Source organism: Apteryx rowi, unplaced genomic scaffold (genome assembly GCF_003343035.1).
Source record: "Apteryx rowi isolate R43461 unplaced genomic scaffold, aptRow1 scaffold_261, whole genome shotgun sequence".
Taxonomy (NCBI): domain Eukaryota; kingdom Metazoa; phylum Chordata; class Aves; order Apterygiformes; family Apterygidae; genus Apteryx; species Apteryx rowi.
Window position 1 is genome coordinate 195,463 of NW_020448986.1, and position 24,136 is coordinate 219,598.

Here is a 24,136-nt window from a genome sequence, read left to right on the forward strand (position 1 = left end):
GGGACATAAAAAAAATATACATATATATAGAGGGAGAGAAATGTTGGGACATATGAAGAAGGTGTCTTAAGTCAAGCAGGATTCAGACAGTTAGAAAAAGCATAGCAAAGAATAATTAAAGGAACTGTTAAAGTAAATTTGCTGACTCCTGAGATAGATACATATATGATCTAGCAATAAAAACAAAAGACCAATTTTACCCAATATAGACTCTGGGAAACTTACGTTAAGATCAGTGGTGAATTATGTACAGTATACTAATGAGAGAAAATAAACTAGCCTAAAACAAAAAAATAGGTAAAATATTTTAAAAACTGAAAGAATCCTGATATACTTTTAAAAGGAAATAGAGTATATGAAGAAATTTTCTGCCACAACTGTTTCTCCGTTTTCTTCCACAATGACTCCCATGCATGAAATTCTCTCGCTTTAATCTAAGGCCCCATTCTGTCTTTTGGCTCAAATGCCTCCTGAAGAATTATCTGTGGCATCAAGTCAGCCGCAGATTATTTGCATGCTGGCTGTGTGTTTTAAGCTGAGGATAATTTCTAATCGCTAGGAACGTTGCAGTAGTGGTTATATGGGTATACAAACAGTTAGCCCTACTTTCTTTTATTATATGTTTGTACACAATGATTCTGTGATCCTGGCTGGTCCTGAAGGTCAGGCTGGAGCATAAATATTTGCTAGTATTTTAATCATAAGTTGCTAAATAGATCACAGGGGAAAAAAAAGTTACATTTTGGCTTCACAGAGTTATCTAGAGTAAGTGCTTTGTGCCACCAGTGGATTCCAGGTGTATGGTGACTTGAATTCGTAGTCTGCTGCCACATTTTGATGTTAGAAAATTAGACCAGTAGGACAGAGGAAGAGCTTTGTAAAAGATGAGAAGAAAAAGTATTATCAGGTCTACTAGGCATAACCAGCAGAGACTGTAAAATTTGATTTTCAAAGAAAAGTGAGTGATAAATCACACACAGGAAACACATTCCCAAGGCAGGGAAGAGGAAATAGTAAAATACATTGAGTGAGATCTAAATTTAGATGTTTGCAGTCCAGTTTGCTGGGGGAAATAGTGAAAGAGAGAATGTGGCCTGAAGACCTGGAAGCTTAGGTCGGCGTAGAAATAGGAAATACTAGCACTTAGAGAATCATTACAATTGATGCCAGATGTGCTAATACCTTGAATCCCAACTGAAATCAATAACAATTAAAAGTAGTCAGCAATGTGAAATTCGTGCTCAGGTTTTTTTAGAGGACTTTTTTTTATGGTAGAAGCTGTGCTGGCTGAGCTTAGGATCAAGAAATATTTGCAACTGTATTTCATAAGTTATGATCTGGTCTAGCCACAAATGGTTAGGTATAGAAATTAAGTTTGGCACACATTGCACAGGAAGTCATGCTGGGGGATTTCTACACTGCAAAAAAAAGTCTTTGCGGATCTTGTAAACAAATCTGACCAACCTTCCCATGAGCTCAGGTATTGGTAACAGTATAGTTGCAATAGCTAGCATCATTGTGGATTATTTGCTTAAGGACTTACTAATTTTCCAGAAGGTCTTTGCTGTCTGGAACTGAGCTTTGTTCTGACACATATGTATTGTTATTAGCATCTATTCTAGCTAGTGTAAAACTAGTTTTGGGTAGGTCTGAGTGAGTTGCAGTTGCTCCTTCAATTACAGCACTTACTCTAGACAGTCTTTACGGATCACTCTGGCTTTGGTTTGCTATTCTGTATTTGAAGCCATCCTTCTCCTTCAAGTACTTATATGTAGGTACATCCACTTTGTGGGTCTCATTATATGATAATTTTGCTTCCATCCTCTGACATACCACGCACAGGTCTATAAGGGCTTGTACCCCACCTTTGGAGAACTGCGATTGCATTCACTGAGCCAAAGCCTTTTTCTCTGCTTCAGCCACTGAATCCTCTGCTTAGAGAACTCTCTCTCTTTCCCTTCTATCCCCTCTGCAAAATTCTGTCTCCTCCGCAGAACTCGATCTTACATGGTTTAGATTTAGAAGCTGCTTCTCTACTTTCGGCATCCACACCTTCTGTCTTCATTGTCCTGGGAAAAAGAATAGTACAAACAAGTGTGCTGTTGTTTTCTTCAAGTCCAAGGCATCAGTTGCAAGTAGTCTTGAGGCTGGAGTTCCCTCCACTGAGCTAGGCAGTATTTCAGTCATAGATCCCAGGATCATCACATCCAAATGATGACCAATAAAATGTCCATACTTAGTATCTAAAAGCAAAATGACACTGTATGATGTGAGGTACATTCTTCCCTTTTAGTAAGTGTTTGATCCATGGAACTGGTGCCTGTGTGGCTAATCTATGCAGAAATCAGAACATTTAGAGGATGAGCTGAGTCATTTCAAATTAAATGGCTCGCATTTGGAAGGCGGAAGATACCTCTTAAGAGCTGTCTTCCAAGACTGGAGTCACTTTGAGGTCAATCTGTTTGATTTGGGGAATGAACAAGAAGTGACATCTGTATTTGTCTGGAACATAAAGACAAACAAAGACACATTACAGATGCTTACCTTTAAGGTTACAAAGAGATATGTGAATCAAAATCTCAGAATTTGAAAATAATATAGCATGTGGTTATTGTTAGTGAGGGACAATACATTCATTGCAGTCTGCAACTGGCAGCTTGTGGACATATATAATAAAAAGTTGTCCTTTGGTATGCCATAGCCTCAGATGACTTTTGGCTCTAGGAAGTGAAGACCCTCACCAGCTGGTACAGGAAATAGTCATTTTCTCATCTACAAAAACCTATGTGAAATAATAATAAATGATGTTCTGCACATGATTGTATGCCTCACATAATAAAGTAAATGAAATACAATGAAAATATATAACTCAATCGCTTGAAAAAAACCAGCTATTGAAGAAGAATAAGAAATTTCTTTTCAAGGTGTTTTCTAAATAGAGAAAGTAATACAGATGCTATACAAAAGATGTAGGACAAAGTCTTCCCTTTCTCCATGGCAATGAAAGATTTCTCTAAGATACAGGGGGTGAATTCTTTATGTTAAAGAGAAAGTATGTTTATGGAAACACATTAGAGTGGGGGAACATATTCCGTATGCTGCATAGTGTCTGTTTTGCTAGCATCTATTTCCAGAAATTCCAATGACAATACGATAGTTCAGACCATATCCTTCACAAATGTCTGGAGGGTTAGTATAGAAGATAAAAGTCTCAGAAATAGGTCAGAATCCTGGATTGGGATCCCTGATGCTGTTTATAAGGAAATACTTCTGAATAAATCTGTCTAATAGAATTAGTGATAATTGGCTACTTTACACATATGTTAGATTTAAAAATAATAGTTAACATTTTCATATAGTTTAGATTTCCTATGTAGAACTTGCTTGAAGACATGTATTGTTGTAAAGGTAAAAGTTTCATAGTTTTTCCATATAACTGACAATTAAGTTCATAATGGCATTCCTTCCCTTCCATGTCTTCACTCTTTGCCATGTCAAATTTGGTCATATTAATGAAACATCTCAAATGAGACCTTGAATTTTACTGTAAAAAATAGTTATACATGATAATATGTAGTTGTACTATATAACTCAGAGTCACTGTAGTCAGATAAAATGATTATATATTAGCTTTGAATTAATACCAGGTTTTGTCATCATATAGCAAAAAAGTATTTATAATATTCTTTAATTATCAAGTACAGTAAAGTGGTGCCACTTTTACAAGAAGAAAATGCAGCAAGAAATTATGACCATAAAGTTGCACTCTCAGTATCTTTGTAAGGACCTTAAGTTCTGACACAACCTCTTTTGGGGATTAAGCACATGATTATTTCTCGTCCTGAACAGGGATGGTTTGGTCAACAAAAACTGGAAATCTGCAGATGTTCATGAAGCTTTTGAAAGTAATGGTCACCATATAACTGTGTGTGCTGGGAAAAATGCAAATTTCTTTGTTTTCAGAAGTAGACAGGACTGGAAATCTTTTTCATTATCCCATTTTTTGTTTTTATTCAGCCTGTGAGGTTTCAGGAATTTGCAAAATTTGAACTCCAGCCGCACTCTTCTAACATTATCATTACAAATGGCCACATCTGGATTCCAGACACTATTTACACATACTTGTTTTTTCAACAAGATATTCCTCTCTGTGCAGTACTGTTTGCCTAATTGTAGATAATGTATGAAACATATAGAATAAAGTTACAACTTTGTTTTTCAGTAAAGTTTACTTTATTGCTATGAAGCACACAGATATTCTGCTGTGAATATTAGAATACTTTTTACAAAATCAAACATTCAATTCTTCTTCAGACTAGAGAGTTTAGGACCAGAACATGGTCCTGTTTCCTGGTGTACAAGCAGGAAAGCACAAAGCGTCGCCTGGTCCTTTTGCACTCCTAAAATGGGGATTTGCCAAAGTTATCGCCTCCCTATTGTCTTGAATTGGGGTTATTCTCTAGTGTGAGAATATGCATGCGAATGTGACTGCACCATTTCAAACATGGTCTTGTGCCTTAGCTGCAGCCCTATGCCCTCACTTATGGGCAAATCTTAAAAGCAGTGAATCTAACATATTACATGGCTGTAGCAAATTTCTTCTTTCCACCAAAGCAAAAACAGATTTGCATGTGAAAAGTTCTTTTTAACCCCAAATTCTGAAGGAGATCTGTAAATGTATCTTGCTTTATGACAGTACTGATCTGTGTCCTGTGGAACTATTTCACATTACACTACTTTTCTCAGTTTCTTCTTTCTGAATAGATAGGAAAATACAGTTTTTTGCTTTTTCCATTGAGTTATTTCTACAAATAATTATTAACCCTTGTGTGTGCTTCAAGCAAGAAATGAGGATAAAATACATACATTGTGCTGAAGCGAAGGATGTGCATAAGAGCCTTGCATTTATTTATTCCAAATGGAGGTGGATAAAATAAGACTTACTATTCTAATAGATTCTGATGGATCCAGGAAAGTCCTTTTTAATAAACACTTAAGAATCTGAGCTTAATTAGTCAATAACGAGAACTATTTCTAGTTTGATTGTAAGAAAAATGCCAACCAATATGAAATTTATTTTTGACTATGTGAGAATGGAAACATAAAGGAAGCATTTGTGAAGGAGAGAAATCTGGACTGTAGTTTCCACTCTATAATTATTTTTTTGTGGGACTTTGGACAATGCATGTACATAACATCTCCAGTCCTCCTTTTCCATTGTAAAAAATAGATAATGTTTTGGGGATATTCTCAAGGATTGTTTTATAATGTCTTAAAAGGTACTGTAATTCTTAGATAGACACTTTAATATACAAGCATTGGATATAATTGACCATTTTAACCTATTAAATGTAATTACATAGAATTCTATGTATTGATTTTTAAGATTGATTTTTCTGGAATTTTTTAGGGCTTGAGTGCCCTTGGCTGCAGTGGAAAAATAAAGGAACTTTCTATATCAGAATGCCAAAACATCAGCGATACTGGGATTCAGGTAAAACTTCACCTCTTTTCTTAAATTTTCTGGAAGCCTCTCTATTTCTTCAAATTAACTCTATCCAAAACTGATCTTATTTTACTCTGTATGTCATTGTCTCCCATCATTCATTCTTTATTACCCTATTCTGCACTCAGTCTTACAAATGGTTCTCCCCCTTCATTCCTTCCATTTTATTATGAATTTTAAACTTGAATTCTGTCCCTCTGTAGTGACTCTGAAATTCTTCCCTTTCCTTTAATCTCATTTGCTACTTTTTCATTTCAGTGAATCCAAAATATGGCAGTGAAAAGTTGTGTTTTCATATTGTGTTATGAATTACTCTTTTCCATTTTTAGACCCTTTTCTGGCTTCCTGACCTATCCTGACAGATATTTGAATTACTAACTTACTAACTTATTCTTAAGATCTCATCATGTTCACAGTGAACCAACTGCTGAATTTCACTAAACTCCATTTTTTCCATTGTTTTTCTTTCTAAAACTATTATTAAATATTGTGGTTTTGAAATTTAAATGTCAGATCTGAACACTATAAAGCTAGATATCATTCTTGAAATGTAAAAGATTAATTTGAAACATGTATCTTTTAGTGTTCTGACCTCAACTGTAGTCTATAAACTTAGACATTTACCAGGGCCAATAATTTTTATAAAGTTATGGAACAGGAAAGTAATTAAATTCTAAAAAGTCAACCTACAATTTGAAGTTGCTGTGTAAGGAATTATTTAAATTCACGTTAAGTTATAAAGTCACACAGTGACAAAATATTTTTTCTTTTGAATATTTAGTAATTGTCATGAAAATATTAATACTAATACAGTATTTGAACTCCATTTTACAATGTTTATAAATTGTTTTATATTTGTGGCTTTTTTAAATTGATGTTAATGATGAGATTTTAAAAATCTTAGTATTTATCATACTTAAAGTATGATCACAGCAGTTATAACATATTAAAATTCTGATTTATTAGCACTCTATCTTGTTTTGGTAAAATCAGTTATTCTGTGTTACTATAATTCTTTTTATGGATAAAGCACTGAAGTGGAAACTGGAAAAGATTCAGGGAGGATAATAAGGATGATGAGGGGTATGGAGCACTTCCCATATAAGGAGTAGCTAGGCAGGCTAGGAACCTGCGGTCTGGACAGGAGGCGGCTGAGGGAATACAACTGAGATCTGTACAGTCAGAAGTGCCACAAAAAGGGTAGATAGGGATCAACTTCTTGCTGTTCACTACAATACATAATCCAGTGGGCACGAAGTGAACTTAGTTTGAAAACTGAGAATAAACAAAAGGAGATGGCTCTTCCAAAATGCATAGTTAAGCTGTGAAATTCCTTATCCTTATCACAGGATATTTTGTGTGCTTAAAGTTTGCCTAAATTTGTTTGGAGACTTGACAAATTCAATACAATTGCATAGATTTACTGTTTTGTGTTTGAGAACAGTATAATAAATAAACATTAATTAGTAACTTTGTAGAAGAAAGAAAGATCTATCTTGTTAGGAAGAAGTGAGGTGGCATTTACATCCAAACACTTTTATCTGTAATTGAGAATTGTTCCTAACCATATGTAACAGAAATGTTTAAATCATCTTGTTTAATGATATTAATTTCATGCCCATAAACACTTGCAGATCCTAGGACTGCTGGTACAGGCAATGCCATCGTGTAATCCCAGTTTTCAGCTTCTACGTTTTTCCATTATAAAGCTCCAACATTCATCATTTTATAGCCATATATTATAAGAATGAGTCAGTCTTGCTGCACCACAAGGGATGCATCTGGATTGAACCTTGTTAGCCTAAATACATGTCAGGCCATTAGAATTTGCTTTTTTAGAGTAATTCTGACTGGCCTTTCATGAATGTTCTGTGTAAAGTTCCATGTTTTTAAACAAAATAATGACCAAGTACGTACGTCTTGCGTATATCTCACTGAAAGTGAGCGTAGAGCCAGTGCTGCTGTTTTCAGAACAGAATATTCACTTCTGCATTGTGCTATGGCTTATGGCTAAGAATTTTTTTCAGTCAATGTCTCATGACATAAAGTAAACTCCCAGAAAAGAAGGTGGAAAAAAGTGTTTACACTTCCCCCATATGCAATATGAACTTGAGCTTCCTGAGGAATGGAGTACATGAAGATATAGCAGTTACAGGAGCCATGTTGTCAGGGATCTAGGAAGGGCAGGAGAAAGAAGAAAAGTTAAGGAATTACCTTAAAAAGAAATGCCAAGTCCTTTTTTATAAGTTGAATCTAAAGGTATGAGTTTATGGAAACTTTGTAGAAAGTTACCCCATTATATACTGCAGATCTTGTTTATCCTTTGGTTATATAAAGAATATTTGAGTTACATGAAAAGAAAATGTATATTAAGAGTACTTTATTAACACTGTCAAAGTAAAATGCAGAAAGTTACAATATGCCAAAAGTAATGTTGACCTTCTGGTGTTAATTGATCTACTTGTGCCTGGGCATTATAACAGTATATAATGGCTTATATGATCACATATTTGTAAATAGGATCTCTGCTCATTCGTAACTCAGATGATGCTCACTTAAAAAGCAGCAATTCAGTATTTTGTGTTTTCATTGATGCTTGTGTGTCCTCAGGTGTTATCTACACAGAATTAAAATTGTGCACGTAAGTTAGAAAATTATTTTGTTTCCTTCTTATCATATTCTTCTCTTTGTAGAGGCTGAACGTTTTGCAAACATCAGTTATCTTCACAATCACCTCTGGAGATCATAGTCATAGATGTAGAACCAGGAATAGAGAGATTAAGAGAGCAAACAAGGCTCCATTTCCCTCGATTGCCAATATAAATTTAATACCAGCATCTGACACTGGGCTCAGAGAGCAGGAAGAATGCAGTTTTTAAGCACCTATGCAATAATTATTGTAAATGACTTAGGCCAGCAGCACAAGGAAAATGTTTTGGACGAGAGGAGACAAAATTTAGCATTCCAGGAGAGGGTTCTAGTGTCTCAACAATCAGTCTGCCCTTTTCTTGCAGTGTCTCACTTTGAGTCCTTGTACGCTGTCTAACTTCCGTAATAAATAAGCTACAGAAACTTAAGAATCCTGGTTCATTCCTGGAATAGGTCCATCCTTAGCACAGAATTAAGTCAGTAAGCCTATGAAAAAGACTTTGGAAGCAAATAATTAAAAATTGAATATTCATACATATTCACAAAAGGCCCAACTGAAGCTTCCAGAAGCAATTCCTAGTTTTTGAAAGCTTGGCTTTGTAGCTGCAATGATGACACTTTAAAGGTTTTGTTTATAACATTTCTGTTGTTAAAAACCCCAGACACTCAAGAATCTGATATACCATGGCATGACATCATCTTTACATTTCCATACATTATTAGCCACTTCAATCCAGCTGATTCTAGTTCCTGGGTTTGAATTCTATGTATAGAAGTACCAGAGATGAAAGGGGCATTTTAAGTGGGTTTTACAGTGCTAACAGCAGAGGAATGGCAAGATTTGGAAATCCTGGTTTTGTTTCAGGTTTTAATGGGCGTGCGCTCTCGCGAGCACTCTCCTTTTAGCCCATTCTTTCTGCTTTCTTTCCAAGCACTCCCAAGCGACTCTTCCTGCTCATTTCTGTCCACCCTGTGTCTTCTCTATTGTCTCTAAGGATCTTTGTGCCATTCTTCCTTCAGACTGCAATCCTTAGACTTTCATTGCAGTATCAGTCTCTGTGTCCTACCCTCTACTTTAAGCCTTTTTCCCCTCCTCATCACCTCACTACTAGTAAACAAAATGGGCTAGGAAACATTTGGTAGCCCTGAGGCCAGCTGGCATGGCACAGCTTGTATCCTAATAGTCCGAAGAAGCATGCTAATAATTTAACCAGTATGGCTGATCAAACTTGTGCCCAGGTACTGTTTAAATTACTAATCTAAACAGAGCCCTTTAATTCCAGTCTCCTTGACAAAGAGGTCATTTCTGGCTAAATCTTGAGCCCATATACTAAAGCAGGGGAAATGCCACAACTTTTCAAAGAAATGCTTTTACCTTTGAAACATGTCATTTCCACGCTATTTTCACAAATAAGTAGTTTTCCCAGAATAATTCAATCTGAGTCAAGTTCACAGCAAGTAAAATTTCAACATGCTGAAGTTTGACACAGTTACAAGCAATTGGAATTGGATCACGTAATTAGAAGCATTAACAACAGGTTGGATCCCAACCCCACATCTGGTATGCTGTTGCCATTTCTGGTTTTGGCATTAACACGCTGTACACAGACCCAAACTCTTCACTTTTTTGGTATCACTTTCACTGCTGATCGGTTACTTTTGTTCTGTCAGTGACTGGTGAGAATGCTGCTGAATGGCAGCGTTGCATTTCGTGGTCACTATCTTGAAAGCCCTGTGTAGATCCTCTCCCCAGAATATTAAGTTCATTCAATTAGAAAAAAAGGATTCAACCTAAAGAGATAGCAAGGTTTTCTGTATCTGTTTTCATATTATATTACACATTTAAAGCTGCCAGGATTTCTTCATTACTGAAAATAATTCTAGAAAGCATCAAGTATCTAAAGATGCTTAGTAGTTCATTAAAACACTTTTCAGTATTTTCACCTAGACTGGCAACTTATAAAAATCTCTATTTGAGCAAATAGTGCTATTTGCAAAATAATGTAGGAGTAGCCTTCAAGTTAGGAGCAATTCAGAACCTAATTTTGAAGGATACTTTAAATGTGTACGTAGACAAACCGTATCAGTAAAAACAAGATAAATGTACCATACAGGCATTGAAATCTTGGCTTCAGCTTGTGCTACATACCCTCGCTGAGAATGCAGTGATTAAGTCATCACATTTGAGCCTAATTCTGAAGGGAGTTGAGGCTCTCTTACATGCAGATAAAAAAATTTTCTTGCTGAGAGTTCAGAATGTTTCTGTATTGAGTTAACACCCTGTAAAGCTGTGATTAAAATAGGAAAGGTACAGAAGCCAATTTTTATAAACCCTGAATTGTCCACTCTGACCAGTCTTAGGTTAAATTATTCACATCCTGGTATTTACTAAAATAAAACAAGAACCCCAAACCCAAGAACCACTGCTTTACTACATCTGCAGTAAATAGATAGAAAATAACAAACTAGAGCTAGGGCACCGAAGACAAGTTTTAAAAATCTGGTCCATGAAACAAATTTCAGACAGTAAGTTTCTTTGCATCTGTTCATGTAAAACTCGTGAAACGCACACAAAAGTTCTGGTCATCAAAAAGCTAACATTTACAGTGATCAGCCCTGTCTTAGTGCCTCAGTGAGCTCCTGTTTTAAGTAAAGAAAAATAGCTATGTGTCAGAAGCAATAGTCCGACTACTGTGGACTTTTCTTCAGAATGATAAATATGTAAGTGCATTTGTATATCTCTGAGTGCATGCACATTTGTTATGCATCCAGGTAGTCCTCACGCTCTTTACCTCAGGACTACTTCTAGAAACTTTGGAAAAGCTTCAAGCAGCCAGCATTTTTTATTCAGTCAGCTACATAAATATTTCCTTCTTTTCCCCCATAGAAGTAGAATTTCCATTCCAGTAATTGCCAAATTACACTGGCCTTATGCCAAGGTTAGCAGACCTAGGAGATCAGCTTAGTGACACATTTAAGGTCCGATATCTTATGCCATTCCAGGATGGCAATCATAGAGGGGCAATTCTCACTGAAGCTAAAACTTTGCTTGAACCACAAAATGTTCTGCTGTTGGACAAAACACTCACATCATGGCATTATTAAGTGAAGAAGTACTGTCTTCTTTTGATTGTTTTATGCTTGAGTTCACAAATCTGTTGTCCCTTAAGGAGAAAGTTCCACACTGAGCTACTTTAGAAGTAAGGAGCAGACCTGGAGGCTGGCAACGGCTGATTGCCCACAAACACAAAATTACAGCATACTTTCTTCTCCTTGGGGGCCTACAAGTGAATATTCTTCGTGTTTGAAAAAGATTCAGTGCAAAAGATGAACAAAGTTTCAGAGCGCAAGGGAGAAAAATGTATTTTATGAATCTATGTGGCCTTTCATAGAAGTTTCATTGCAAAGAATAAACACGCATAGTATCCCAAAGTTACGACCACCTGGGTTTCAGGGGAAGCAAGGATTTATGTGGGCTGCTCTGAAATACTGTTTAAAATACATACTTTAATGTGCATTTTGCCAAATGCTTTGGTTCATATGATCACACTTCAGAGGTGCAGTATCAAAAATAAGATGAAAAATACATCAACACATTGAATGGGTCAAATTGTCCCTTTGGTCTTTTCAGTTGGCCTGGTAGAGTGCATGGAGTAGGTATTAATGCAAAAATTCAAGAAATCATGTAGAAGTTGGAATGTCTTAATAATAATAATAATAATAATAATACCTTACACCTGCTTATCACTTGCCATCTGCAGGTCTCCAAAATGTTTTGTAAACAGTTCTTGCAGATTTCGTAACTTATGTGAAATTATCTCAGCTCCATTTTACAGGCTGGGAAACTGAGTCACTGAACTATTTAGCCTGATATTTTCAAAAGTGATTTCTGTTTTATGGGGTGTTTGAAAAAACTAATACGTGAGTTACAAAGGTGCTGAAATTTAAGTCAGTGGGCTCTACAGGTACCTAGTAGCTCTAAAAAGGAGGATAGAAATTGCACTCCACAGCTATCACAGCAATAATTACGGGAGACTGCTGGCACTTCATCTGTAGTGAGCTGTCCTGAATTTCACTTTGCAAATCAGAATCTAGAATATTCCTGAGTGACAGTCCTGAAATCCTTACCCATTCCTTTCCAAGAAAATAATAGAATTTGTACAGATACAGTTGTTTGTTCATTTTGACAAAAATAACTGTTAATATACACAAAAATGGGCATTTGCAGAGAGTAGAAGAATATATGTTTTGGAGGCTGGTCCTCTGAGCACAAACTGTTAGGTTTTGGTTTGTGTTCATTTTAAAGGACACGAATTAACATATTTTAATATATACAGTGAAAGTTGCATGAATGTTAGTCTAATGAACACATACTGTAATGCATCAGCATCAGAAATGGAAAATGACCTCTTCATACATCTCTTTTCCAGTGGAGTTTACAGCCTATATATGAGTGACTTCACTGATAATAAAGGATACAAAAACCAACTGAAGTGCCTGAAGTGTATCAAAGGATTAATGTAAATGTATTGTAAACTGAGAAAAGTAGAGTAGGCATATCACCAAGGAATGATCTGTCTGTTTGTCACTCTTTCAGAAGTTCTGCCAGGACACAAAACACCTAGAGTACTGTCATGTCTCTTACTGCCCTCAGCTGACGGATGAAACTGCAAAAGCTTTGGCATTTAACTGCCACAGACTTACATCTGTCAACATAGCTGGTTGTCCAAAGGTACGTATAAGAACCAGGAAGGAGAGCTGTGGGTCTGCTATTCCAAAGAAATAAATAGTATCACTCAGAAATTTGACCTGCTGGCATGTGTCTTGCCACAATTCTTCAACTTATTCCTCTAATTTAAAAATCAGAGCCTAAGTTCAATTGACTTTCCATGAATTTTAAGTTGTGAGAGTCAAGCCTTTAAAATGCTTGGCCGCCTTCTACTCCTTGCAATTAGAATATCAAGCTGTCCATACTAGGTCAGGTAAAAGTCTGTTTCTCCAGCAGTTGCTGTCTAGGGAAGAGTGTGAACAGAGGAGAGCTTTCAGTGATATTTCCTGCAAATACGCTCTCCATTTCTGGTGGTCTGTGCTGTGGGTGCTTCCAGAGAGTGGTGTCTTTGTTTTAATAGCTCTCAGTATTTTCATGCTTGATTTTTTTCCAGTGCCTTTTCTGAACCCAGGTAAAGCCAACCATACTAGCTTCTGCCTAGCTGAACTAGCAAGACCGTTCTAGGAACCAAAACTCCTAATACAGTGCATGAGGAGAGCTAGATATCTAAGAAATACAGTTTCAAAAGCTTGACAAATCAGTGGAGAGTCAGCAACATAACCAGAGATGAAATACTAAGGAAGGGGCAGAGTGTTTCGCAGAAGCAGTTGATCTGGGAAAGCTGGCTGCTGAGCCACTGTTAAATGCCTCTTGGATATGTTGCTGTAGAGCCTCTCCTGGCATCAGTCAAGCTCAGCAAGCCCTACTAGCTAGGGCTAGGGCTGTGACTATGGCCCTGCTGCTCCTCAGTGTATCATGCCTTCTTCCAGTCCTACTCATCCAGAGGTAGCAAATACTGTGTATTTTGAGCATGAACTAGAGCCTGCAGTTTCAACTGGAGCGTGAGCTGGGCTCCCACTGCTTTGGGAATTCCACTTCACAGTCTTCATTTTTTCAGTGTGGTTGGGCTCCCGGCAGGTTTCTAGCTGTGGGTTGATTTGTTCACTTGGCTTCATAAATACTAACCAGCATAAATTGGGACATCATGAAAACTTTATACCTATGGCTTTACATGGCAGGGCAGTGGCTACTTTGAAAATGGCAGTAGTGCCTAAAAACTGATGTACCCAAAGATGTAAATGCATGCTTAATTATTTTGAAGATTCTAAGCCCAAGAAACTAGGTCCTTTGGAAAATAAAATGTATGAGGTATTCGTAACAACTAACTTATGCCTATGGAGGAGAGTGTTCCTTAGGCTGTTTCTATAGTCAATGGGGAGAGATGCTCTTATAAAGCATCGTTTGAACCAGGGAACCTCTCTTTAACTCTTTGAGAAGCCCTATCCCTCTATCGACTACTAGAAGGAGACTCAGGATACCACTGACTCCAGGGCTATGCGAATATTCCTTTAATAACTCAAGTTACTAAGATAATTTTGCTAGTGGCACCCACAGTCTTCAGTGTGCTTTGGTTGGTCTTATCTGTACTGCACTGTATTTTATATATTTATTACCACTATAACCATGTGCATTTGCAGCCATATTCAGTTAACTAACATCTCTTTAGGAAAGCTGCTGAATTACCTTCATTCAGGATTTGTAGATATTTGAAAAATATAATTATTTCCAGCTACTAATTTATTTAGATTAAGTTAATCTATAGTGAAACTTTACCATTAACTCATACTGCAGCATTATTACTTCCAATATTTTCTGTATCATTTCTTTTTTGATTAAAGTCCTGCTTCTCATTTATCTTCTCCCTGTATCAGAATGAATGTTCCTTTTAGAAAATATTACTGTTATGACGGCGTAAATGTTTTTTCCCAGAACTTCCTGACATAATACCTCTGGCTCTTGTACATTTAATAATACCTGCTTAATTTAATAGCAAAACCACATACTTGCTGCATTTTGACAACAAGCATTCCAATGCAATTTTTAAAATGGTGATTTCAGTTTTTTCAATTCCATGGAAAATGTTGTTGTAATGCTGCTTCCACTTATGTCAGGTGCGAACAGACTAAGGCTATTACTACTTTTGAAAAAGTTCATCTGGAACTAGCCTTTGAAAAACTGATTATACTTACTGGGCCAGTCTTCCCCCTTTCTCCTATTGAAGTGCCCATGTCGTATTTCTTCCCATAATATTTCCACAGCCATCACTTGTCCGTGCCTTCCTCCTCTCATAATATCCTACGCCCATCTCCAAATCTCTTGATTACCCTTTCAATTCTCCATACAACCCTCATGTCCCCTTATTCACTGCAGTGACTGACCATGGTAGCCTCCTGGCCGGCTTGTCTGAGCTGACCCGATGGACTAGTTAGCCAGCCCCGGAGTACAGATATTTTGACTGATTCATCAGCTTGCCAGAAATTCATAAGTTTCTCAGACCAAAAAATGCAGACTGTCTCACAGATCTGGTAGGCCGAAGTTGTTCTGCATCTTACAATAGCCCCTGGTTTATATTTTATGGATACCTGCTGCATGCCATTAATTGTTATGTACAAGAGTCTCAATCTCCTGTATACTTTGATTTTAGATAGATATTAAGGTTTTCTTTTTTCCGTATTAATAATAGATGTTGTGCACAGAAATCTTTCCACAGTAGCTTAAGCTAGGTATTTTTGCAAGTAATGTCCTCTGCCATGCTTTCCACTACACCTTATAGATATAAAACAGAAATGAATTAGTAAAAAATGGCCATAAATACACTTAGGCTGGAAATTGGGAGAGTTTCTACCTATCAGAGCAGTGAAATCTGAAAGGATCCAGGGAAGAGTGATGGCAGCAAAGTATTAACTAATGTTAGGACGGATCTTGATAAGGGAATGAACTGGATCATATTTTGTAGTTCTCTGAAATGGGAACAAGAACTAAACTAGACTCAGTGACCTAGTAATCCCTTTCCAATGCTTTGCTGCTAGATGATATCTTTTCCTTTAAAGGTTATAAAGCCAATCTAGTAACTGCTAATACCCTACCATATTCAGAAAAGACCATCGAGACTTTTTCAAATAAACCCACACATTAGTTTACGAGGCTTTTTTTTTTTGCCTTAAATCCTGCTTGCAACTCCATAAAATGAGGTGGGTATACCTGTGGATGTTAAAACTAACGGGTCATTGAAATCCTTTGGCAATCTCTAGTATAAAGTGAGGGGATCCAGCTGCTAAGTAAGGAAATATTTTCCACTCAGAGACTGTTTAAAAATGGTCAGGAGACTAAAACAAAAATGAATCTGTTCCAAAAGAGATACGTTAATATGTCTGACAGTCATGTCCTGCAACATTAGCTACATAAAAATACCTGAATAAAAAAAAAAAACATAGCAAGAGAACATGGAAAATGCAATATATAAATACATGTCCATTAAGAATGTTTTGGCATGTGCTGTGAAGCTTACTGTAAAATTAGAACAGCTTATGGCCTTAAACATATCTACTATATATTTAAATTAACTTTCTTTGAATAAACCTCATAGGGTTCAGTGAAAGTGCAGTGAGACTCTCTGTGTTATGTTTCTGTATACCTATGACAGGTATAAGTCGTTTTGAAAATGCTGATACTTTCTTTAAAATATTCAGCACTGCAGTTCTGAGTCTTTTTCAAGGAATGAGCCTCATTCAAGAATAATTGTTATTTCATAGGAATAATGAAGATGCTGTGGGTGACATTCTATAAATGAAAAAATACAGCAAGAATTGAAAATAAAACTCTGGTTAAATGAATCAGCTAATTAAATAACAAAGTTCTGAAGACACAGTTCAATGGACAATGAATCCTGTAATTCAGTCCTGTAAAAGGAATAGGATAGAGTGTATGAGGAAAATAGGTTTCCCTGAAATGCATCTGATACTGAATACTGAGTTCAATCACCAACTTTTGCTTATTTCAATAGGAATATGAATCTATTTATTAACCTTTTATTATTTATTATTAACCTTTTATTTATTTATTTATTAATCTATTGCAGATCTTAATATTGAACGTAGAGCTAAGTCTGAAATAAGCAGAGTACAGAATTACCTCATATGTCCCAGGAGGACGGTATCAGGAGATAGGGTGCTTCAGTCTCTGTTCCACAGACAAGATCACAGCTTCATCTCGTTTTGTCCCTTTTAGGTTCTTATGACATTGGCTCTGCAATGAAAGTCAAACCCACTTCTCTCTTTCCACCATTCCACTCCACTAGGGTCAGAAACAGTCTGCTTTTAATAAAGCCTCTTTTAAAGGTCTTTAGCATGTCCCCCTCTAGATTTTTGTTACTGACTAAACACAGTAATTAAAGTATGTGCATAATTTATTCATAACTGTTCCCGCTGAGGTCAATGGAGCTATTAAGTATCTTGCATGACTGCTTTTGTACCTTGAAGACTCTGTCCCATGTGTTTCTCAAACGGAACTTCCAGTATTAATGGTAATGAATGTCAGTTTAGAAAAATGGAACTGTGAAGTGAAACTAAGTAGCTCTACTTCAGATGAACAGAAAAACATCTGTATGTTAGAAAAGTCATAGTGTGAGGCATTCATTTATAGGAGAACTGAGATACAAAATTGATACACTAAACTCCGAGACAGTGAAGCCTAATAGTTTAGAAAGAACAATGCTAAAGGCTCATGTACAGCACATGCCGAATTATGGGGTTGGGAAAGTTAAACCATTCTGATTAGGTGAAAAATCCAACACTTCAGAATGTACTGGAAGCACATTTAAGTTATTCCTCAATACGCTCCTTTAGAGTCTGTCGCTGAGATTCAGAATTCTGCTGTGCTAAACTTTACTTCCACAAGGTATTTTAAAATACAATTTTCCTCCAAATCAGCTAGTAAAACTGTGTGCTGTGGGTTTTTTTAAACTCTTCAGTAATCTTATGTGTGTTTTGTTGCTTCATTTACAGATGACTGATCTATGTATCGAATATTTGGCTGCAGCCTGCTGTTTCCTCCGTTTCTTGGATGTCTCTGGTTGCATTCATCTTACTGACAAAGCACTGAAATATCTTTGGAAAGGTTGTAAGCAGCTCCAGATTCTCAAGATGCTGTACTGTAGAAATATTACCAAGTAAGAGGGTATTTTCTAATCTAAATTCAGAGATGGTTTTAAACCCCAAAACATAAAGCCTGTCTTCACTGACATCATGGTGCCATGCCAGGTATCTGGCTTGAGCCATCTTGCTCCTTTATCTAGGGGTGTGTGTGTCCATATTGCAGCCTGAGGATACTTATAGCTCAGTGTAGGTATCTACATATCCTAGAGTCAGCCAGAAGTCAAGGAAGATAGGGACCCCATCTGTCTTTATGGCAGACAACGTTTGGTTAGGAAAGAATGTGCAGACACAGAATATCACCTCAAAGGCACATGGAACAGGAGGGAGAAGAACAGGCTGGGCCTAATGCTCTCAGCCATTGCACTGAGGGTGGGTGTATTTGAGCTCAGAGGGTTTGCGTTTCCCAAAACTGAATGTGAGTATCTGGCAAAAGTGGATTTGAGTGTGGATGTGGGCATGTGCTCAAAATGCAGCATGGTTATAGCCAATGAGACAAAGTGTCATAAGAAAAGTTTCAAAAAGTGTAAGTGAAACATATTTTTATGTATCTTTCCAAAAAAGCATCATCTGCCACAATGTAATTCAATTTTCCCATTGGTGTGAATGGACCTAGTCTCTGGATTCCACATGGGATTCAAAAGCCAGTCAGTTTTGGTCAGGTTTAGACCTGAGTTTTCAGGTTTAAGGCTCCAAGATCCAAGATCTCAATCTGAAATATAAGGCTCCAAGATGCAGCTCCAAAGTCCACCAGCCTTCCTAAGCATTAAGAGCACCACAGCCCATTTGCCTTACACCTAGAACTGTACAAGGCCAGACACTCTGAAGGTACTGAAACTGTTTGGAAAACAACTTAAATTCTAGCATTTTGGCATACTTGAGTATAAAACTTAATCAAACTTTATTACTTCATTAAGAAATGTATTATGTATCATTAGATTACATAGAGTATCCATACTAGGAGAGCTCTATAATCTAACAGGACAACTGTAGATTGAGCGTTCCCTACTAAATCATTCCACAGTTTGGTAGTCAGTGTAGAAAATAAAAGACTGATGCAGATACTTAATAACTTAAAAGCTATTTACACTGTGCTTCCTGCTTTCTGAATCCTCATTGGTTTATTTTCCTCTAATCATCTTGCCACAGACAATTCTTCTATCATTTCTTTTCCTTACTTGTCAGGTCTCTTTTTTCTCTCTGTTTTAGATTTCTTAATGTCATCTCAAAACTTCTTTCTCAAAAAATCTACTTTTAATTAAATACTTGTTAGCTATGGAAAGTGTTTTGAAGGAGTGGTATGCAACACTAATAATTGAAAAAAATGTTCTAAAAGTATTGCACTCTTCATTCCAGAAAGGATGTTTCATATAAATGTTTAATTTCCTCCCTACTTTCAGATTTAGTTTTTTCCTATTAAGCCTCAAGGGATTATCTCTTCACACCCAAATTATTGTACTTGCTTTTTCTGTGCCTTCATACCTCTAGAGCACTAAACAGTGTATGACCCCTCTTGAGCTCTGGTTGCTAATACGTTTTCCTTTAGCAGAGGGATGTAGTAGGAATAGAAATTTGGGTGAGTTCCAATTTATGTTGAGCCATGATGAAAGAGCTCACCTGATTTCTCACAAAATCATTTACATTATTGTAGCAATTGCAGGATTACCAGGATACCCAGGATTACATCTCTGCCTCCGGGTCCCATATGCTGTATGGGTTCACTGAACTTCCTGATTAAAGTCTTCTGACTCTGCCAAGGAATTTCCCAACCAGTTATTTTTACTGTAAAGAAAGCCCCAGAGAGTTATAGATCTTTACAAAACAAAAAACAGCCATCAGACACTTCTCCACCCAGTGTTATCTTTCCCCTTTTTGTGAGTCTGAAGTCTGGTCAGCATGTTAGAACTAGGCAAACTTCCCTAAGTTTACTTTCTCCAGCCAGATTTTCTGGCAGGTGAAGGTGGATGGTTCCTTTCTTAGTCTCTAACCCTTTGCACCAAATGTTCAATGAAAGGAAACTCTTACCTCATGTCGTCCGAGTCTGGGACAAAAACTCTCAGGTGGATCAATCATGCAGAAAAATTCAGCACTGGTGATTTTTTTTTTTCTATTTCTTTCTGACACGTCTGAAGAACCTCCCTTGATTGACCTAGGCAGTCTGCGGAGTAGACTGAGGCATATCGAGATCAGAGTGGCTTTTCAACACAGACTGTAAAATTGTCATTAGATGGAATGATATTTAAAAAATAAGAGGGAGTTCACAGTTAGGTTCAGATATATGCCACATCTTACACGTGTCATATTTTCTAAAAATCTTTGTGTTTTATTATAGTTCAAGACCAACACCGGGAAGCTGATAAATAATGTTGGCTTTTTACCAATAATTGCATTCAAAGCAAAGCACAGTACAGCAGTGATTTTAAACCTTTAATAATCTTGCTGCAGATTTTCAGCAATGACAATATTGTCATTTGTAGCTCACAATATATGTTTATAAAATTATGCATCTCATTCACAACCTCTATGTTTTTATTAATGAATAATAAGCAATGAATTGTCACCAAAATAAACAGCCCCCACTCTCTGATTTCAGACTAACTCTTAAAGCCTTATTCAACCTTCATAGGGTTCTTAGATTTTTCATAAAATGTAGAGAAAAAGGCTGTTTTCAAATGTGATTTATGTTCTACAGGCCTGAAACACACTAACATTTCAGAGATTCCTATTTGGGAAAATGGAAAAGGACATCTATGTAATCGAATTAATCTTGAGAACTAAACATGCTAGTGGCTTAGATTCTAGATAAGTAATAGAAGAAATATGTTTTTAATTTTAAATTGTCCCACAAAATCTATAAATCATGCATACTTCATTTTGCCAAAGGGATTCCCTATCATTTATTATTAAACACTAACCAGTCCTAGAAGGCATCTCTTAATAGACTCAGCCTTGCAAATATTTAGGCATATCTCATGTCATGTGTCACATTCTTTTTCAGTTTTATTTTTACTGTTTTGTTAGATTAAAATAGAAAACATATGGAAACACAAAATTCTTAAAGTTTCAGTCCAATGCAGCCTCACAGAAAACCGTTATGAGCATATAAATTGTCCATTCTTTCCAGTATTGGGTAGCATTCGAGGCTATATTTGCCAGCATACTAGCCCGGTGCCAGATTTATTTAAATGTTAAAAGGAAAAAAAGGCCTATGGACTGATATCTTGCTGCATATTTCTGTACTCAGAGGCTAATGAACTGTCAATTAAACCTGTTTCTAAATGCAATAAAGCATCATGGATAATCTGCCTGTGGGAGTAAATGATACTGGTACAATTCATTTCTTCTGCTAGAGAAAAGGGGGCCTAACTAACCACCTTTAAAAAATGATTTCTGTAGGAAGTGGTAATATCAGCTGTGATTCACGTAGGGCTAATCCTGCAAGTTAAGAAATAATACACTGGCATCTTTAGAGAAACACCACTCTTCACTATAGAAAAAATCCTTAAACTTCAAAACACTCACAAGTACTATTTAAAGTCAGCTAAGTGCTGAGAAAAGTGTAGCTCTCCATTAAGTTTTCTGAGTGCAAAACAGAAAGAGAAATCTGCCATTGCCATCGGAAGCTGTCCCTAGCCAGCAGAGTGCTGTGAACCAAACGGGCATCGTCTGCACTAACAGTTCAGTTCCATCAAAAGCTCTTCTTTGAGAGCAAAATTATTTCCTTCGTTCTTGTCTGAACTCATGTGAAATCAGTTACATTTCTTTTAAACTCGTGACTGCTTTGTTAACAAGTGATTCATCAACAAATACTTTTACAATTTTTGCCTTTTAAACCAAAATTACATTGGTCTTTAATAGCTACAACACATTTGCCATTTGAAGGACATTTTGATTTTTGTTTTGTTTTTGTTTTCTGATTGTTGCTGTTGATTAGAAAGGAACAGGAACTCTGTTTTCCTTAAAAAGCAGAATTTCCTAAGTATTATTCACATATTAAGGTCTCATGAATGACTAGACAGGAAGGATTTGGGAGTCCAACACACATGTAATCAGAAATGAAGGCAGCCTAAACATGATCTGATAAAGGACCAAGAATAATTGCTCTCAAGTTTTCTCTTGAAGAAGCAACCAAAAAACCTAACCCACTCTATTCCCACTCACTGTAAATTGATCTTCAGATGTGATATGGGTAGAAACCTACTGCTTAATGGAGGTTCCTGGAGTGCCAAGTTTCAGCCTTCATGTGCATTTGAACTAGATGCCACAAAATGTTGTATTGTTATACAACTGTTGCAGCTGACAACAGACCTCCAAATCCTTGAGATTTTATGTAGCCCTATCCCGCTTACATAACCTGGAGGATGCTTGCAGCGTGCTTTCTGCTTTTCCTGTTACCTGCCTGCCTTCCACTTGCTTCTTCAGCTTAGTTTCTCCTGGTTTTGCACTATAAACAGTTCTTCCATGTTTAAGCTTTTCTTTTCCATTCATCTTTAGTCTAGATTACTTTTTGTAACCTCATCTCAAAATGTCTTTTTCAAGACCTCTGCTTTTAATTATAATGGACCCACAGTCAAACTTTTCTGAATTTTGGAATGGCTCAGAATTCAGATCCTGATGCAGATCTGCCTTTCCTAGCTAACCCCTCTTAGTAAAAGGGATTGAAGCCATACACAGACACTTTGGGTAAGGATTGAATTATATATCTCAGCTCTGCTCAAGCCATGTGCTTCATCCAGTAATTTTATCTGACTTATATCAAGAGATATTTGCTTCCAAAGATGACTCTACTGTGCTGGTTGCAAGACACTATATAAATAGATGAACATACTTCATCTGTACAGTATATCTTAAATAAACAATGCATTTTGCCATGTGTTAATGATTAATGAATGGCTGTTTCTGGCAAACTAATCAATTGTAGCTCCAGGCATGGGGCAGCATAAGTTTCCAAAAAATAGCAACAGCTCCCCTTTATGCATGCTTCAGACAGCCATCATACATTGCCGTTTCCATGAAAAACAGGAATTTGGACTTGGATGAGTTGATTTTTATTTTATAGCTTACAGTCCCTCATATAAGTTGTGCACACATACCTCAATAGCACAGGCCTCCCTAATATAGAAATACATACAGCCTTGCATTCATGTGTTTAATACAGCGTGTCAGTGTTAAATTGAAACAAAAATATCCTGCAGTTGCCACCCCTTTCCTGCCGTGGTGGTGCTAGCATTACAGCTGCAGATATCAGCTTCTTTTGTAACCATCTTCATGGTTTTCACTTTGGAAAAAAATATGAACATTATAGTAGCATTATTGGCAGGTAACACACCTCTCTAGTTTGGATTTTTCTCTAATATTGTCTAGATGCCATACTTTACATTCTGTTAAAGAGCTTAGGAAATTGGCCAGCAGGGAGAAAGGCTGTTTACCTTGCTATGGCTGCAAGACTCCAGATCAGGTTGAATCATCTGAAGAGGAGAAGAGATGTAGAGAGCTGGCTCTTCCCCAACAAGCACATGAGTATGCACAGCTGGGGGAGCTTTCTGGAGCGTGGGCAAGAGCCAGGGAGGAGGGGAGGGTGTGAGAAGTGCTCCTTGCAGTGAGAGCAGGCTAAAAGCCAAGCCGCAGAAGTGATGGAAAGAAAGAGACGTTCATAAAGACTTTAAGTGAAGGGCTGAGTTTCTTTAGCCCAAGAAGCCAATTAAAGTTGTGGACTGGTAAAAAAAACACAGTATTGGTAAGCTGCTCTTGAGACTCTTTTTAGGGTCTCTTGCTCAGCAGCCCTGACTCTCCCCTATTTCTGTGTCATGTTCTAGTTTGTTTTTTTGTGTGTTCTAATAAAACACTGTAAAGGGGTAGAGGTGACAAAATACTGAGAGAGATTACAGAGGACGCACAGGTAGGAAGCAAACAGAAAATGGGGGACATTACTACTGGGTAAGCAGAACAGTGGGACATGACAGTCTATGTTTTTGGATGCCACAAATGATTCTCTCCTGGTTCAGCTACCAGAGAACCTGCAGAAAACAGCCTTGGGATGTCCTCAGGGCTAGTGCAAGTAATAATCAGGCTCTGTAACACTGACCATAATGTACTCAACTCAACCTCAGAACCAATGAGCTTTAAAAAAAGGTGGATGGTAGAACTAGATGATCTCCAGAGGTCCTTTCCAACCTCAACCCTTCTGTGATTCTGTGAAAAGCAATGAAGTTAGCTAAAAGG

At 37.0% G+C, this 24,136-nt stretch overlaps 2 protein-coding genes across 2 annotated transcripts in view; one reads left to right on the forward strand and one right to left on the reverse strand.

Moving 5' to 3' along the window:
• FBXL13 (F-box and leucine rich repeat protein 13) overlaps nt 1-24,136 on the forward strand; it is a 96,888-nt gene that overhangs the window by 71,648 nt on the left and 1,104 nt on the right. The window contains exons 17-19 of the mRNA XM_026067693.1: nt 5,411-5,494; nt 12,753-12,887; nt 17,768-17,931. Of these exons, the coding sequence (XP_025923478.1) occupies nt 5,411-5,494; nt 12,753-12,887; nt 17,768-17,931 (383 nt within the window). The remainder of the gene's footprint in view (nt 1-5,410; nt 5,495-12,752; nt 12,888-17,767; nt 17,932-24,136) is intronic.
• The window catches only part of FAM185A (family with sequence similarity 185 member A), a gene marked incomplete at its 5' end in the record, with an annotated part of 64,704 nt that continues 47,968 nt past the window's right edge, over nt 7,401-24,136 (reverse strand). Inside the window, one exon of the mRNA XM_026067695.1 lies at nt 7,401-7,680. The remainder of the gene's footprint in view (nt 7,681-24,136) is intronic.